The sequence below is a fragment of the Anopheles marshallii genome, chromosome X, assembly GCF_943734725.1.
Source record: "Anopheles marshallii chromosome X, idAnoMarsDA_429_01, whole genome shotgun sequence".
Taxonomy (NCBI): domain Eukaryota; kingdom Metazoa; phylum Arthropoda; class Insecta; order Diptera; family Culicidae; genus Anopheles; species Anopheles marshallii.
In genome coordinates, this window is record NC_071325.1 from 2,020,576 (window position 1) to 2,034,744 (window position 14,169).

A 14,169-nucleotide genomic window follows, 5' to 3' on the forward strand; every position below is an offset into this window, starting at 1 on the left:
CTTGGTGGGTGGTTGTTACCAATCTGAAGACCACAAACTGTATTGCTGACGATGCACTCGGCACTCAAATCGTGCACGAACACACAAACCAAACCACTTACGCAAACAAACAAACAAACAAACACCAGTTGCACTATCTGATGCTGAGCATCATCATCCCCAGCGTCACGACGTTGGGGGGTTGGGCGGTGGTTTGTTGCAAGCGTTTGCCTTCAAACATTTGCACGTGCACGTGCATTTGAATGCTCCGTTTTGTGTGCGTTTCTTTGCCGTTCTACCGCTTTGCTACCCTGCAGCCCTGTCAAAAAAGGGGGAGGCAGTTGCTGGGGTTGGGGAAAAAGGGAGGGAAGTGGGGTTGTTGGGAGGAACGCATCTACATCCGGCCACAGGGTAGGAATGCTGTTTGCGGTTAATTGCGGACGCAGCTCAATCGAAGAACGGGCACCATTCCTATCCACCCCTCCCTCACCCACTGCCTTCTTCCATCCTCACTGTTAACCTCCCCACGTCCATAATTTCCATCCTACCGACGCTGGTTGGGTGTGTCGGTTGTTGTTTTGCGATGAATTCGCACCGTTTTGTGCTTTATTCTCCCGCGCGCTTATGTGTCCCATACCTTCCCGACCCCTTTTTATCCCCCCCCCCTCGCCCCTCTCTCATCCGACCTCTACCCTTCTTTGCACGTCTGCTGAGCAACCTGCGGGACAAGATTCTGTTCGCGTGCGTGTGTGTGTGTGTTTTGCACGATCGATTATGGAAGTTTTCCCGCTTTTCCCGCTGTGGAACTCATCGAATGGAAAAGGTTTTTTTTTCACTATTCACTAGCGGTTTGTGTTGTATCTCGACATTTAATTACATTCGAGGTCCGACACCTCGCCACCCCCAACACCCCCGCGATAATGGTGGAAAGGTGTGAAGTGACAACAGCCTGATGCGTTGAGCGACCTAGATCTGGGAATTGGTGCTGCGGGTGGGATGCAATTAAAAATTGGTGTTTGCTCAAACTTCGATACAATGACCTGCAGCAAGCGCACACCTGTCCTTAGCCGTTGTTCTAATGTTCTTTAGAGCTTTAAACAATCTTAAACTGCTCGACTCGGAAGTTTGGATCGCGTACAAATAGTACATTCATGTTTAAACATTGGAATATTCGAATAAGTTAGCGGAATTTGTTGAAGTACTATCTTTGTGGTGGATCAGCACATCTAGAGAACACTGTCGGAAGATTGTCGGACAAGAGTCAGAGGATGCACGAACCTGTTAAATAAAGATTTAGATTTATTCATTCAGTTTAAAGATTCATTCCGATTCATGAATGTGACTCAGATTTACTCAACACAGGCACTTTCGTTGTCGGAATATTGTCGGAATTCGCTTATTGAACTAGTTTCGCAGCAAAAAAAAAAAACAATAATTTTAATTTTTCGTGTTTTTATATCCCCCAGTGGGGGCCGACACGCTGGGTGCAGAATGAAACACAGCTTCGAAGCATAAATGCGCATTACAAAAACGTGACAATTTGGAAAAATTAAGACACATTTATGTTCGACTTTAACGTCCTTCAAGGACACTCCACATCCAAAATTTCACTTCACCCGCCCGAAAGACATCAGCGGGACAGAATGGCAGGGTAAAAGAAAAACTGCTCTGCTTTGTTTACCGCACAGACCGCTGTTGTTTATAATACTTTAAATTCCTTGAAGAAATATGACGACCCAGTCAGGGTGGCACATTGTGCGTTTTGTGTGCCACCTTCCAGCGTACGGCCCGGTTCCAGTCAGCGGCGCGCTGCGTGCCGATGACTGTTATTATAAAGTGTGCGTCAGTCACGTCAGTGCAACACGGTGTGTGTGTGTGTGTTTTTTTTTTTGTTCTCCGATCCGTTCCGGATCGTTAGAGTCCCGGTCCGGGGCGATTTGCTGTAGCTTCAAACCTCCACGGCCTGTGGCCGCCTCGCACGGAATCAATTCATGTTAATTTAATTTTAGCCATGATGGGTCCGCACAGACTCTTTTATTTGCACAGCTGCCTGCAGGCTGCCCGCGTTTTTCCGCTACACTTGCTTTTATTGCTTGCGATCGGCCGATCACCGCCGATTGGTGCGGGTGTGTCTGGCTGTGTGAGTGCGGTACCGCCCGAGTGCCATCTCCTCAACTTCTCTGCATTGGTTTTGTTGGCATTTGCTCTGCCCTGGAGGTAGAGTCAGCTACACCCTAACCATGTTATGCACGTTGGGTAGAACTAGGAAAAGCATCGGAATGATCTCGCCTGGTGGGCTTACACCCGCGTGCGAGATGGACCATTTCCGAACGAGTTAACGCACGCTGTCCAGCTTAATCCAATTTGGGAACCGCGCGAAAAACGAGATATCCCCGCGACTGTGATTCAATTTCAAACTGTCCACATCGTGGATGCGCTGGAAAATCGAGCTGAAACGCTGGTCCCATACCGAGTCCCACGTCCCCTTCATATCGCGTGGGGTTGCAGCCATAATTAAATTATTTTGTGTACCATTTTAAACATGCCGTTTTGGGTTGACATTTTTCCGACTAATGTTTCCTTTTCCATTCCGTCGATGCTGTCCTTTTTATGTTTGCAGGGATTTTTTCGTCTATATCGGCTGCGGAAACTCGGACTGAGCGACAATGACATTATCAAAATTCCATCCGACATACAGAACTTTGTCAATCTGGTCGAGCTGGACGTGTCACGCAATGGTAAGTACGCACGGAGAGATCTCCCAGCACGGTTTAAATCCAGAACCAGACCGAGTGGTATCGAGGGTGTCATGCACATGCATATATATATACGTACGCTCTCGCTTCCAGAAATCGGCGACATACCCGAGGACATCAAGCATCTCCGCAGCCTGCAGATAGCCGATTTCAGCTCGAACCCGATCTCGCGGCTACCGGCCGGCTTTACCCAGCTGCGGAATTTGACCGTGCTCGGTCTGAACGACATGTCGCTCATTTCGCTACCACAGGACTTTGGCTGGTAAGTAGTGGCTCGCCGCATCAAAACCTGGTAGCTAGGTAACCCCTTCGTAGCCCAAGCCCCTGTTTGCACGGTGGCGTAACGGATGAACCCACCAGTACAGGAAGCGGGAAGTGTGATTGATGGGTTGGCGGTGGGAGGTGGGAGCCGGGGATGGATGAAATAACGGAACACCCAGCGCGATGGTTGCTTCACATCAAACGCGAAGCCCGTAAGGTCTTCCCCGCTTGTACAGTGTTGTGTACAAGCCTCTTTTTGTTACTGCCCGGAACGTCTAAAACCTAGCGAACCAGAACCCTCGCACTCGCTGCACACTCCCACCCCGGTTTTCCAAAGGGGTTTTGATGGGCGAATTATTTGTGCTTTGAAATTCTGCCTCCCCACCCCAAGCATCACAAGAGGGTAAGATTGGGAACAATGAAAGTACAAAGGGTGGTACTGAATGGTCCCTTCTCCAGCACCCCAACAACGGTCACCGTGTGTGTGCAATTTTGGGGTTTGAACCTATCTCCTACGCTTCTCGGCGATGGGTTTGTGTAAATTGCTATTTACCACCTTATGTTCAATGACTACCGTGAAGTTCATGACCGGGTAGTTGCTTCGGCTTTGTTAGGTGCCTAGCTAGCGGCTAATGCGCATTTGCTAGATTAAATATGTTTCTTCATCGCCGACAATAAAACTATTATTAGAACATTTTAACCGGGGACACACGGGAGCGCGACAAAGGTTATCGGAGTAGCGCGTACGTTTGCAATAGCACTGCATTCCAGGCGAATGTACAATCGCACGAAAATCATCCACTGTCGCTTGCTAACAAGCTGCACGCACCACGCTAGAATTTCACTCAATGCGCACCTTTACTTTGCCCAACAGTCTGTCCAAGCTGGTGTCGCTGGAGCTGCGCGAGAACCTGCTGAAGAACCTACCGGAGTCAATTAGTCAGCTAACGAAGCTGGAGCGTCTGGATCTGGGCGACAACGAAATCGACGAGCTTCCGTCGCACCTCGGCTATCTGCCGTCGCTGCAAGAGCTTTGGCTCGATCACAACCAGCTGCTGCGGTTGCCGGCCGAGATTGGGCTGCTGAAGAAGCTCGTCTGCCTGGACGTGTCGGAGAACCGGCTGGAGGAGCTGCCGGAAGAGATCGGCGGGCTGGAGTGTTTGACCGATCTGCATCTGTCGCAGAACCTGCTCGAAACGCTCCCGAACGGCGTGTCCAAGCTGACCAACCTGTCGATCCTGAAGCTGGACCAGAACCGGCTGCACACGCTGAACGACAGCATCGGGTGCTGCGTGCACATGCAGGAGCTGATCCTGACGGAGAACTTCCTCAGCGAGCTGCCGTCCACCATCGGCAACATGCTGGCGCTGAACAATTTGAACGTGGACCGGAACTCGCTGGTAGCGGTGCCGAATGAGCTCGGCAACTGCCGGCAGCTCGGGGTGCTCAGCCTGCGGGAGAACAAGCTCACGCGGTTACCGTCCGAGCTGGGGAACTGTGGCGAGCTGCACGTGCTGGACGTGTCCGGGAATTTGCTGCAGCATCTCCCGTACTCGCTGGTCAATCTGCAGCTGAAGGCAGTGTGGCTGTCCGAGAACCAATCGCAACCGGTGCCAACCTTCCAGCCGGACGTGGACGAGGCGACGAACGAGCAGGTGCTGACGTGTTTCCTGCTGCCCCAGCAACGCTACGTCCCATCGAACCCGAGCCAGCGCGAGGACACGGACTCGGAGAACTGGGAGGAACGGGAAGCGTCCCGCACACATTCCGTCAAGTTCACGGAGGACTTCGGTGCGGACCGTGACACGCCGTTCGTGCGCCAGAACACGCCCCACCCGAAGGAGCTGAAGATGAAGGCGCACAAGCTGTTTGCAAAGGAGCGCAAATCGGACGATCTGTCCGGTAATTTGGACACACTGTCGGAGGAGTCTGCATCCCGCCCTTCGCTGCTGAACCGGTCCGGGTACGGTGCGACCACGATGGAGGACATACAGGGTCACGCTATACCGCACGACGAGGAGCAGGGCGGGGAAGCGGCAGCAAGTACGGAGGCGGGCAGTGTGCAGGACAATGCGCTGGACGAGGAGGATGATGGGTACGAGAAGCGTGTCGGTTTCGAGGTGAACGAAGACGAAGAGGACGATGCCGAGCGGCAACAGTACGCCGGCGAGGATGGCGATGGCAAGAAACCAATCTCCAAACTACATCGCAGGTACTACCTCGTTGAAGGTGTTTCTGTTTTCGGGGCAGCTTTATTGATGGGAGTTTCCTTATTTGCTTATTGCTTTTTCAGAGATACACCACATCACCTGAAGAACAAACGGGTGCATCATACCATCACCGATAAAAACACGAACCTGATGTTTACCTCGCTGAAGCTGAAGGAAATGACACCGCCAAAGCTGGACGAGCATCCCGTGCTGGTGCAGGTACCATCAACTGCTGCCAGCATCGCTGAAGGTAAGTTTGTCGACTCCACGCAGACAATCTCTCGGGGAGTTCAAAAACGTCAGAATGAAGTTAGACCTCTTACAGGAGATATTTATCGCCAGAGTAGCTGAGCTAGCTAGCATGTGTGTTCGCATGATGTCACTAGACCTTTGCCAGGGTCATTACATCATTTTCTATTGCGCATTACATCATCTTGACTTCATCTCTTCGCTGAGAGATGTCGAACCTCATCACCACCCTAACGGGCGTCGGTGATATGTTCACATACTTCCCATGCCACTTCAAACGTGGCGATGGCCTTCTCCGCTACACTGCTCAACGTGAAGGGCTATCAGTTGCCACATTCCAATCGTCGTCATCATGCTCGGAGCGATAAGATAAGAACCGAAGCATGTGTATGTACGTGTGCCATGCTGTTGATGGACGCGCCGTCCGCAATACGCAAGGCACCGGAAGTGTGCAACGGTAGGCACTTGTGTTTGGAAAACGGTGCAGAATAAACAGATCAGGTGCTAAGGTCGCAATCCGGTGGGCAATGTTGTTTGTCCTGGCGGAGTGCGCATCGGTACGTGGCCACGGTACAGTTTCGCACCTTTACTCTCGCTACCGCGTACTGCACGCGCACCGGGGACGATCGTCAAAGAGCGATGGTAATTAGCATGCTGTGGTGGGCAGAGAATGGACAAGTACCGAAAGGGCAACTGCTTGTTTATTCCGAAAGGTTGTTGTTTTCGAGCGTTCCGGGGTACCATGGCCAGTAGTTTGCCTTTCGGACAAAACCGAACGGGTCGCACCCGATGGAGAAACGGGCGTAATGTTGGGAACAACAATGGGAAGCGACGATCCAGCGGCGTGTGCACCATTTAGCAAGCGTGCACAATGAGACCGAGCGCTCGTACCGATATTAACACCCTCGACCGTGTACAGCGAGGCGGTCCCCAACACCGCTGCTTTACCTTCCCCGAGTGTGCCGTCCATGACGCTACCTCCAGTCCGAAAGCTAAAACCATTTAGATAACGCAACAGCCCTGCTATATTCGATAAACATTAAATTAAACACACCGAACCAGTATGCGACACGACACGTAAGCTAAGTATGTGTGTGTAAGTTGGTGGAAAACAAACAATCGTGAGCTCCCCAACGCATCGCAAGTACGCATTTGTGCATGCGAAGGCACCCTTTTTTTTGGGAAGCCAGGCAAAACCCTACATGATCAAGCGCGCGACAAACAAACCAAAGCGTCTCTTAGTCGTCGAGGGCCATTTTGTGTCAAGGTTTGGTGGGGTCGGTTTTCTGTGTGGCTTTGAAGTTTTTTTTTTAATTTTCCTTCCAATAGCGTATCACCGTATGCGGGGTCTACCGTTTCGTTGGCATGTGTATGCGCAAGGGTGTTACCTGCTTCTTTTACACGTTAGCACGTTATCAGTGGCTTTACCGTGATAACAACCAGTGGTGGCAAACTTTTTTCTTCATCTTACTGTTTGCAATCAAAGCAGGTGTGCAGAACACAGGTTAATGTTGGTTATTAACCGAATGAAGTGACAAAAACAGAAAAAAAACATTAATTTATTCCTATTTGATCAATAATCGTCTTACAATAGGATAACAATAAGAAGCTGTAAAGAGCATAGTTATTTTAATTATTTATTGTATGTTCTAAAATAATGAATTGTCAGTTTTTTTCATGCGAAATTCACACAGCCACAGACAAAGGTTTGAACTCTCGCGTACTCTGCCCTTCAGCTGCTAACAAGGGTGCTTTGTGGCACTTGAATTCTTAACAGGCTAAATTTGAACCTTTGTGAGAATCAATACGACCTAGACGTCTATTATGCACTTTGAAGAAGAAAAAAAATGGATTACTTGGTACTATGCAGTGCGGGATATTGTGCTTTTTCTCTCGTCAACTTGTCGACCACTGGTGTGGTTTATTGTTCCGTACACTCATACACCTTCCGCCACACAGGTTACGCCACGTACACACGCGGTACAATCAAAATACGTGTAACGAATTAAATTGTCTGACCCGCTTTGTTGACAGTCGATCGGAAACATTTCCAACGTTTGCTCATGGTACTTTCCATAGACGTCAATGAGGTCTTTGTCGACACAAAGGGGAGCACTTTTTTGTCAATAATATTCAAAACCGCAGCCCCGCCGCAGGCGTGTTTGCCATGCCTGGTACGTGACGCCCCACGTACACACTGTTCCGTATCGGAAGGAAAGTTTAGGGAGGTAACCCTTTCGCGCTATTTCTCTGGATCGGGAACCGCTAGCGAAAGATAACGCGCGCCTTTTATCACGCTCCACCCGTTGCCGTTATCAGTGGCGTGGAATCCTTCAGGGGGGTGCAGGCTCATCACTTGGGTGCAGAAGGAATCCGCGGATGCGCCCGACAGGTTGACAAATCACCGGGAACGTTGCTGCCGTGTGGTCGTGACGCACTGGTGTGGATCTAGCTGGAGCAGACTGTGTGTGGTTGTTGTTTTTTCTTTCTTTCTTTTTTGTGCGTTCGAGGCGGCCACAAAACAATAGCATCAGGGCGTGCCCTGGCCCGCAACACCTCAATCGGCACCATTTCAACGTAGTGCTGCTGCAGCAATCAAACATCGGAGTGGAGAAACATAACCTAGCTTCCGTCCGCGTGATGAGTCACGCCTGTTTTATGCTGGTTCCGATCTGCATCGCTTCTCCAGCATCAGCTACGGGTGGTTTCTTTAAGTGGACCTCACTAATTGAAGGTGGAAATTAGGTTGCTTCACACAATTAGTTCAACCCCAAGGTGAAACGTGTGCGAGAGGAGGAAAAAAAACCAGGCCCTGTGCGGTGGTGGTGACCCGTTTATGCGGCGGTAGTATTCATGGGCGCATACTGTGCGCCCGTGACGATTTTGTTTTCTCACTCTCGTATTTATGTGTGGTTAAGTGCGTTGTTGTGTGAAGCTAGTACACGATACAGCAACTGCGTGCCATTTTAGTTCTTACCCCGGCACTCCGACAGTCGCAAAGAATTCCCAAGACGCTGGGAAAAGTTTTACACGTCTAGCGCAGACACCCAGTTGACGGGAAGGATGTTTTCAGTCAAGTTTAAAGTGAAGGATGCCGGGAAGGGACCGGGCGGCCGGAAAGGGCCGGGGGGCCGTCCACTATCCCGCCGGTCGTCCGGTGCGTCCTCGTTCCGGTCGAACGGCACGAGTGGGTCGCACACGCCCACCAGCATCCTGTCGAACGGGAAGAAGAAGGGAGGCCGCAAGGACGACAAGCGACGGATTCGCATTATCACCGCGGTAAAGGACGGACGCACGTTGAATGGCGGCGGGACTCCGGGTAAGGGTATCGGCGGTGGCAGTTTCGCCCAGTCGTCGTCACCGTTGTTTGGGAAGCGGAAAGTCTACGGTAAGCGAGATAAAATGCGCCTGTCGCTGATAAGGGGTGACGAAACCGAGCGCGCGCTGCCGTTTCGGGCACCGTGCGTGTTGGTTTCGTGGAACAGAAACTCATATATGGGTGTGATGAATCAATAGGTGGACTGTGCAATGAATCATTCATGGTGGTCATTATGCGGAAACAGTCCGTTCTATGTGATATGTGGCAATTGCAATTGCTCTTTAGAACTTTTCCGGACATGTGACAGCTTTTGCGAAGTTACTCAAATTTGATAAGTGTATTATAATATATTTTAAAATCATCTCACAACTCGACAGCTTCTCGATGCTAATATTACACTCAATTAATGTTTTAAAGTTATCTTAGAGTTATCTTAGAACTCACAATCTTCAATATGTTTAATTTAAAATCCATGTAACGTTCAATCGGCATAATTCGTTTAGTCGGCTTAATCTTCGTTTAATCTCTGGAGCAAAATTAGTACAACGTTATCTTACAATTTTCACGCATGAGCTCATAAAGCAATTAAGTTTTGTTTGTAAATTTTACGCCTTAATACGTTGCGCAACTAATTTATCGGCATTTAACACGTCCAACAATAAATGCAGTAAATGCTCCCGTTGTACCACCGCGAATCTAATCGCAGCATAGGAAAGCAAAACATGCAACACATTGTTGTGGTAGCACCCGATGGGGTGATACTCTTAGCAATTTGCACCACCGATAAAGAATCATGGTCACACAGCAACGAGTGGCAGGAAAATGGGGGAACGTAGTGTGTGTTTAATAATAAACACGATTCGGCACGGACCGCAAACAGGCCGCATTAAACTCACGCGGGTCTCACTAATGTGGCTAACTAACGCAGCTTCACCGCTCGTTAAAACACTCCAAGAAATGCAAGCGTATATAAGCAACCACTCATTTATATTGTATATATTTTCCCAGTGTGGCACAAATTGATGTTGTTTGTGGTAGCGTCACATCGTAGCAACAATAACTTTGGAGTTTTCAAGCGAAGCGTAAGAAAACAAGAATTCTGCGTCTATACTGAAAGGAAAGGGGCTCTTTGTTTTTGGGGAAAACATCAAAACGGAAGGGTTTTTGAGGTCCGATATCCGCACGAACTGTTTAATCAGGTGCTTTGCTTCTGCTTTGTTTACTTTTAGACACACTCGACACGTACACCGCCCTGAAGGAGGAGCGGTTGGAGATACACATTGAGCGCACGTCTGCCGGGCTCGGGCTAAGCATTGCCGGTGGACGCGGCTCGACACCGTTCAAGGGCGATGACGAGGGTATCTTTATCTCGCGCGTCACCGAACGGGGCCCGGCAGATCTGGCCGGCCTGAAGGTGGGCGACAAGGTACGTACTGCCAGGATGACGTGTTGTGGCGCAGCATTAACTAACGTTTCGCATCATTCTCCCCCAGGTGCTGAAGGTAAACGGAATCTCGGTCGAGGATGCGGACCATTATGATGCGGTCGAGGTGTTGAAGGCATGCGGTTCCGTGCTGGTATTGTTTATTTCCCGCGAGGTAACGCGCCTGATCGGTCATCCGGTGTTTGACGATACGGGTTCGGTGGCACAAATCAATGTGGTCGATCAGGAATCGTTGAAGGCGAGCGGAGGCCCACCGCTGCTGGGCGCTCCGCTCGGCGTACCGACTGTTGTCGGTGACAGTGTGGGCGTCCCGCCGTATATGGGCGCCCTGTCCCCGAACACAGTCGGGCTGCCGAACGGTGGTGGTGGTGGTGTCGGTGTCGGCAGTATGGATATGCCGAACGGTAACGAAATAACGCAGAAGATTATCCTGCACACTACGCTGATACGGGACCAGATCGGACAGGGGTTAGGTTTCAGCATCGCTGGCGGCAAGGGCCATGCACCTTTTAAGGACGGTTCGGAAGGCATCTACATTTCCCGCCTGACCGAAAACGGAGTGGCACACAAGGATGGCAAGATAATGGTGGGCGATCGGGTGCTAGCGGTAAGTAGACGGTTGGTTCCGTGTTCGAACATTGAACGGTGGTCCTTAATAAACGCTTATTCTTTGTAGATAAACGGAGTCGACATTACGAACGCGCATCACGATTATGCGGTACAGCTGCTTACCGATCATCAGCGTTTTGTACGCTTGGTGGTACAGCGTGAAGTGAAGGGACCGCTGGAATCGCTCCATAGTCCCCGCAGCCCTGTCGTTGGTCCGAATCGCCCCGGCGCGTACATGCCCAACCGACTTGGTAGGTCACAAATTGTAACCACCAAATGAACCATTTCTAACACCGTGCCTCTTCTCTGCGCTTTCCAACAACAGCATCCACCTATACCGGTTACCGCCGTACGGCAGAGGACGGTCAAGACCCACAAAATGCCCACCCACACCACCACCTAACCGAGTCCGCCAAATCGCCCGACAGCGACCCGAAGGTGGTGGATGAACAGCACACGCAAAAGGTAACTGGCGGGGCTAATGCACTTTCACCTAGCTCCTCATTTGCACCGCACACGCCATCAGCCACACTGCTGCAGGGGCCAACGCAGGTGGATGCTGCTAAGCAGCAGCAGCAGCCTCCCCTGCCTGCACCGCGTACAGTATTAATGCAAAACGTAAATAACAAACACAGCACCGCTAACAGTAGCTCTGACGGCAGCAGTAACGGTGTGATGCACAAGCCACAGGACCATCAACCGTCCGAATCGACGGCAACCATCAATAATGGTGTGGTAGCGCATGCTGCCACTAACGACGACTCGCAGGTAAGTGTCCGGAGCCGTTGCTACGAAGATATATGCGAGCGGGGGTGCGCTCGCCCCCACACGCTCGCTTTGAAGCTGGATGTTTCCGGGGCATGGAAACCAACCTACCCCTCCCTTTCCCTTCCCTCAATCTCTCAACCCTCCAATTTCTAACAACGTGTACGTGATCGGATGAAGGTAGTCGGTGCTGCTCCCGCGAATGCTGCTCCCGTCGTCCCGTTTGATATCAGGCACCACCCTCCTGAACCACCCTAGTAGAAACACCCTGTGTGCAAGTGCTGCCTGCTAGTTGACTCTCTTCCCTACTTCAACACACACACACACAAATGCACACACACGCGTATTCACGCATACACACAACTCTTGTTTTTTTAGGAAGTTTAAAAGCAATACACATTAGACAGGACAGGTCGCGTTTTGCTGCGGCGTGACAGCACACACAATCCTAGCACGCGTGTGTTTGCCTGATCTCTGTACACACCTGGCACACGCAGCACGAGAAAATTTGCTTAACAACTTTGCTTCGTACTGCCCATTCATTTGATTCATCATCATGCACTGTTTGTTCATCATTCCCTTCCATTGTCACGAACGAAACCTACATTCCATTAGATGCATCTAGACGTTACGATCTCGGCATTGGCAGTTACATTTGTTTGGATTGGATAATGAAATATGAAAAGAATTTAATATTGGAACGTTCCACATGTAAAATGCTATACAATTAGTTTCATCATAAACGGATCGTAGAGTCTGGGAGTATCTATTGCAATTCGTTCCCTTCTGATCCTGCTCCTCCTTTCCTTCCCCTTTGCTCATGTCACCTGCTCATCAGCCGCTGCTAGTGAACCATTAATTCCGTTCCATTGTCTAACACCATCCTCCCCAACATCCTCTTCCCGAAGGGACGGACAGCTAGTCGAGCTCTCCAAGCGCATCTTCACCGGCCGTCACTTATTATTATATATATATCGCTAAACGTACCATAACATTAAACCACATACAACGACCCGCACCGTTAACAAGCCAAGCATGATGGTCCTAATCCAAGGTTTTTTCCCCTTTTTTTCTTCTTTTGTTTCTCTTTTCCATATTGCCTCCTTCTCGTTGCTGTATGTGCCTGCGCCCAATTCCCACGCGCCCGGTCTGTGTGTTCTGTGTGGGTGTCTGGGTGTGTGTATGTGTGATCCTTCCGAACAAATCGCAATGATTAAAAAAAAAAAACAAACCAACCCTCCAACACCTGTACCATCATGTACTGCATCAACCCTGCGCATCAACACCTCTGGGCTCGCATAATCTAATCCTTCTGCGCTCGCGTATTGCATTCATTTTCTGCTCCATCTCACCATCTTCTCTACCCCCCCAAACACACCCCTTCCTGGTGACCGCTCGACTATTTCTCGCGCACGTGCGTGTACATGTGTGTGTGTGGGTGGTGGCGTTTGGTTTTGTATATTTTTTTTCTCCTGTTGTGTGTATGCATGTGGATATGTATATTCTCGATCAACTTATTTATCTACCCGGCGTGCGTGTATGTGTGTGTGTTTGGGTTTTTGTTTGGGTTGGAATATATCCTGCATCCGCGTCCGGAATGAACTGTGAACTGAAACGTCACCGGATCCTCAACATCACAACATCAACAAATACCTACATACACACATCTACTCTCGATATCCCATTTCCTCGTCCTCATCTGTTTCCGGTTTCCCATTTACAACACAACTACAACTACAAACATCCACATCCAACAAACAACACACACGCGCACACACGTCCATATCGCAGGTTGCAGCGAGGCCCATGACCAGCGCAGATTTTCAGGCCATGATACCGTCTCACTTTATCAGCGGCGGGCGGCAGGTAACCGTGGACAAGTCCGACCACGGTCCCTCGGTCACGGTGACGGTGCAGAAGGCCGTGCCGGACATGCCGATGTTGCCGCCGGCACCGACCGAGCTCGGTACCGTCACGGAAACGATTACCAAGTCAACGTTCACTGAGACGGTAATGACCAGGGTCACTGACAATCGCTTATTGGAACCACTAATCAGCGAGGTAAAATACATTCTCCAACCAAGCAAACCACAACGCTATCAAAATAGCAAACGAAAAACATATTAATGAAAACAAATTCGCAAGCAAACAAACGAACAAACAGCGGAAACAAGAAAAACCCTCTTTCGGTTCTATGATCTCTAGCCATGCCATACTACTGCGCGCACAACTCAACAGTGTCACTACTCCTACATCCATTTTGTATCGGCACTCGGAAGGAACCATCATCTATTTATTACATTTTGTTCTTTACTCTTTGTATCATTTTACGTGTACCAGGGGTTAACGATGGTGAGGTGAAGAATGTCAACCTGTCAGCCTAAATCTTTAACCCGTTACCATCCGAGAGCGTTACGCCATTTGAATTAGTCAAAACTAATAGAAGTGAGGCTTCTCCTATTGTACCGTTAAGGTTCTTTAGGAAAACAAACCTCAACAAATGGTGCTTTTAAGTAAAAATGATCAGGAAGTTGCGTTAACTTTACCCTAATTACGCATATTGGACGGTTGGATACT

General features: G+C 49.9%; 1 protein-coding gene across 1 annotated transcript in view; it reads left to right on the plus strand.

Moving 5' to 3' along the window:
* The window catches only part of LOC128719939 (protein lap4), a 41,646-nt gene that overhangs the window by 7,246 nt on the left and 20,231 nt on the right, over positions 1-14,169 (plus strand). Inside the window, exons 2-10 of the mRNA XM_053813585.1 lie at positions 2,600-2,717; positions 2,829-2,997; positions 3,871-5,208; positions 5,290-5,456; positions 10,004-10,200; positions 10,268-10,825; positions 10,895-11,078; positions 11,153-11,595; positions 13,384-13,653. Of these exons, the coding sequence (XP_053669560.1) occupies positions 2,600-2,717; positions 2,829-2,997; positions 3,871-5,208; positions 5,290-5,456; positions 10,004-10,200; positions 10,268-10,825; positions 10,895-11,078; positions 11,153-11,595; positions 13,384-13,653 (3,444 nt within the window). The remainder of the gene's footprint in view (positions 1-2,599; positions 2,718-2,828; positions 2,998-3,870; positions 5,209-5,289; positions 5,457-10,003; positions 10,201-10,267; positions 10,826-10,894; positions 11,079-11,152; positions 11,596-13,383; positions 13,654-14,169) is intronic.